The 4,626-nt window shown below is 41.9% G+C and overlaps 1 protein-coding gene across 1 annotated transcript; it reads left to right on the forward strand.

Moving 5' to 3' along the window:
* The first annotated feature begins 2,560 nt into the window (after window positions 1-2,560).
* On the forward strand, window positions 2,561-3,491 carry LOC115527819 (olfactory receptor-like protein OLF4). Its single transcript, XM_030335642.1, is given in 2 exon segments — window positions 2,561-2,910; window positions 2,912-3,491. Coding segments are annotated over 2 exon segments (930 nt in total).
* The last annotated feature ends 1,135 nt before the right edge of the window (window positions 3,492-4,626 follow it).

The following is a 4,626-nucleotide window of genomic DNA, read 5'->3' on the forward strand; positions in this document are numbered from 1 at the left end:
TCACCCTCCCTTTGTGGATCGGATACTTCGCTGGTACCAACACGGGGAAACAATGGCCATGAGAGACTAGAAAATTAGATCCTCACAAACCTTATAGTAAAACAAAATACCCCAGTCCTACGACCAGGGTTTGGCTTCTCAGAAGCTCAATTATTGGGAAAAACTGTCCTGCCTGATAGGGAAAAAGTTCATTGTCGTCTCTGTTAAAAACTTAACATGCATAAGCCAAAGAGTTTATAACTCAGCTGCCCGGAAAACCCAGTGGTGGGGGACCCCAGATCACCTTGAGCCAGGTCCCCACCCCTTGTCTAACTTCTCTCATCTCCGAGAGGCCTGGGACAAGGTCAACACAGCCGTCCAAGGGCGGGTCCCAGGTGGTCTAGCCTGGATATGTGGAAGGACAGCCTATAGAGTACTTCCCTCAGTCTGGTCAGGGTCATACATGCTGGGGACTCTTCATCCATCTTTCTCGTGCTCCCACTTGCCAGAAGGAAACATTTGGGACTCCGAGTGTATGGGGACAGGGAGATTCAAAGAAAGCGGTATGCTTTACAAACTGGCAACTAAAAAGATGATGAATGGCCTCCCGAGCGTATAATCCAATATTATGGCCCTGCCACCTGGACAGAGGACGGGTCCTGGGGCCACCGTGCTCCCATTTACATGCTAAACTGCATAATCAGACTACAAGCAGTTATTCAAAGTTATAACCAATGAAACTTCCAGAGCTCTTAACTTACTAGCTAAGCAACAAACCAAAATGCCCAATGCCCTTATCAAAATCACATGGCCTTAGATTACCTGCTTGCTTCTGAGAGAGATGTCTGTGGAAGATTTAACCTTAGCAACTGCTGCCTACAGATAGATGAGGGAAAAGTCATAGAGGAGATCACAGATCAAATAAAAACATTGCTAATGTCCCTGTCCAGACTCCGGAAAAGTTGGGACCCCGGGGAGTTATTTGGAGGATGTTTTTCAACTCTCAGTGTATTCAAAACCCTCGTGGGAATTATCCTCCTAATTTTGGGAGAATGCTTAATCTTACCCCTGGTTGTACGGATGCTTACCCCTGGATGCTTAGCTCCCCTGGTTGTACGGTCTGCCTCCAGTGTCATTGAGGCCATGATTTAGAAAGGACGGCCACTCATGTAATACTGTTATAAAAATATTAACCTGTAAACCAAGATGATGCTCTTTGTCCCAAAATAGGGGGGGTCTGAGCATCAAAGGGGGGGGATGTGGTAGGGTCCCCTCCCTAAGGAGAGAAGAAAAAGAGAGAAAAGGAAAAAAACAAGATAGCCTGGCCATGTGCCTACGTAACAATATCCCTCATGACCTTGTGAACTGAGACTACTTGATCAGACTATATGTTTTTGTATGTTACCATATACAGGAGACAAAGAAATAAAAATATATTAAAAAAAAAACTATGCTACAGGACGTTTGGGGCTCAGTTCTTTGGGTACAAACCCAACTGAGCAGTGCCGGCTGGAATCGAGTTGCCTCCTGGAAAGAAAAGCCTCGGAGTCACGACTCTCTGTGCGAGAATCCTGCTATGTTATTTCACTCAGTATAGCACCCTATACTCTCCATCCGTGTTGTTGCAAATGGCATCGTCTCATTTCTTTTTACAGATGAGTGATATTCAATTTTTTGTATATAAATATACAAATATATGCCAATCTACTTTACACATTCATCTGTCACTGGACGCTTCCAAAGAGTGGCTACTGTAAACAATGGTGTAATAAACACGGGGTGCGTATATATTTTCGAATTGGTGTTTTTGTTGTCTTTGGGTAAATATCCAGCAACAGAATTACCTGATCATGTAATTGCTTTGAGGAGCCTCCATACTGTTTTCTACAGTGGCCGCACCAGTTAGCATTCCCACCAACGTGGATGAGTGTTCCCTCTTCTCCAGATCCTCACCAACATTTGTGTCTTGTCTCGTTATACTAGCCATTCTGACTGGTGTGAGGCGATAGTCTTCTTCTTTGGGGTGTCACACAAAGGGAATTGTTTTATTTCCTTTTCAGATCATTCATTCTTTGTATGTAAATATGCAATTGATTTTTTGAGGGTTGGCTGTGTATCCAGTTTCTTGGCTGAATTAATTTATTGGAGGTACTAGTTTTTTGGTGTTATCTTCAGGATTTTCTACATACAAGATCACATCATCTACACGCATAACTTTATTTCTTTCTAACTATTTTGGATACCTTTTCTTTCCTTTTCTTTCTTTAATTGCTCTGGCTAGAACTTCCAGTGTTGAGTAGAAGTTGTGAACGTGGGCATCCTTTCCTTGCTTCTGATCATACAGGAAAATGCTCACTGTATCACCCTTGAGCACGTGTTTGCTGTGGGGTTTTCATACAGGGCTTTATGTTGAGATAGTTTCCTTCTATTCCTAGATTTTAGTGTTTTTAACATGCTCCATTTACAAATGTAAAAATTAATTTCCTGACTGCAAAATATAAACAATGATGTATCTGCCAGATTAGCAATGCATGATCGTGTCATGCTTTTTTTCTCTTATTTTGATAGTCACATCGACTACATGGAACTAGGCAATGATACACGAAGTTCAAAATTTCTTCTTCTGGGATCTTTGGAGGAACCAGAATTGCAACCCTTCCTCTTTGGGCTGTTCCTGTCCATGTACCTGGTCACCATACTTGGGAATCTGTTCATCATCCTGGCTGTAAAGTCTGACTCCCACCTCCACACGCCCACGTACTTCTTCCTCGACCACCTGTCCTTCATAAACATCTATGTCGCCTTCACCACGGTCCCCCAGATGGGAATGTACAAACACAGAAAAGTCGTAAAAGTCATAACTTATGAAAGCTGTGTCATGCACATGTACTTTTTCATACTCTTTGTAGGTTTAGACAACTTCCTCCTGACTGACGACTTATGACAGCTTTGTGGTCATCTGTCACCCGTTACACTACCCAGTCACCATGAACCCCTGGCTCTGTGGACTGCTGGTTCTGGTGTCCTGGATCATGAACATCCTGCATTCCTTGATACAAACCTTAATGGTGTTGCAGCTGTCCTTCTGGACAGGCATGCAAATCCCCCGCTTTTTCTGTGAGCTCAATCAGATGATCCAACTTGCCTGCTCTGACACCTTTCTTCATGACACGGTGATATATCTTGCAGCTGTGCTGTTGGGTGGTGCTCCCCTGGCTGGGGTCCTGTACTCTTATTCTAAGATAGTTTCCTCCATACGTGGGATCTCATCAGCTCTGGGCAAGTATAAGGCATTTTCCACCTGTGCATCTCACCTCTCAGTTGTCTCCTTATTTTATTGTAAGGGCCTGGAAGTGTACCTCAGCTCTGCTGCTACCCAGAGCTCCCACTCAAGTGCAATATCCTAAGTGATGTACACAGTGGTCACGCCCATGCTGAACCCCTTCATCTACAGCCTGAGGAACAGAGACATAAAGGAGGCTCTAAATGTATTTTTCAGAGGGAAGCCATAGAAGGGCCATTTTCCCAGAAGTACCTGTGACTGCTGGCTCAAAGCTTAACAGCCAGAGATTGTGATCCTTTAATCGGATCATGGAAGAACTTAATCCCTCTATTCATATCCTGGAATTTCAATTTTTCCAAAGTTTGACAGCTTTATTAAATTTAAATAAGTCCCTTTGTTTAACTTTATGCTCCTTCTGGTACCCAACAGTTTTTCCTTTTTTTCTGTTTTCTTGCTTTCCAAAGTTAGTCCAACCTTGAATCAGAAACAGTTTGGAGATTCCCGTTTGCCTCACATAGTGATGAACTGTACCAGTTTTATGGAATAAACTATATTTGGCAACTGAGGCCATTTATATAATTTTACTGAAGAGGAAATTCTGTGACTGCATATTCCTGTCTACATGACTACCTTGAATGCTTTTCCTGATAATGTAGACTTTAACATATTAGTTTGTTTTGTAGTTAGTCATGGGGTTTTAGGATCCTCGTTAGGATCCTGTTCTCTCTCTTATCAGCTCAGCATCCACAGTATCCCTGGCACAGAATAGTAAGGCAAAAATTCCTTATGAAAAACATGCTCTGCTCCAAGTGTAAAGTACAGAAAGACAAATTTGCATAAACCAAGTGACTAATATGGGGTTAGTATCCGAGAAGACCTGAAAAAATGATGACATAAAATTTTCAATCACGCCGTATTTTATTGCACAAAATCTGTTTTTGACGATGTATATCCACTTATTGAGGTGTGAGATATTTGGTGTCCACGTTTAAAGGGTTTTATTAATTGGAGTGAAGAATTTAGTGGCAGATTTTATATTATTTAATTGGATGCTTTTGTTGTTTCTACTTGAAAATTTCCAGTGTTGCCTACAAGTATTGTTTCCTCCATTGTCCTAAACTTAATATCTCATCTTTAAAAATGCTGTCATAAAAATTATAGTGTGAGTGAGTGAACCATATGTGTATTCTCTCTGGGATTAATTTCTTTACCTTTTTTATGCTCTAAACTCTCTTCAATCCTCATAATCAGAGGATGACGTGGACAGGAGCTTGAATTCCTGCCCAGTAATGCTCTGGGTATGGAGTCTTGTGACCAAGAGTCCCACAGATTATCCACACAAAAAACATATAGGTCTTTCCAAT

The sequence above is a fragment of the Lynx canadensis genome, chromosome A2 (assembly GCF_007474595.2).
Source record: "Lynx canadensis isolate LIC74 chromosome A2, mLynCan4.pri.v2, whole genome shotgun sequence".
NCBI lineage: Eukaryota > Metazoa > Chordata > Mammalia > Carnivora > Felidae > Lynx > Lynx canadensis.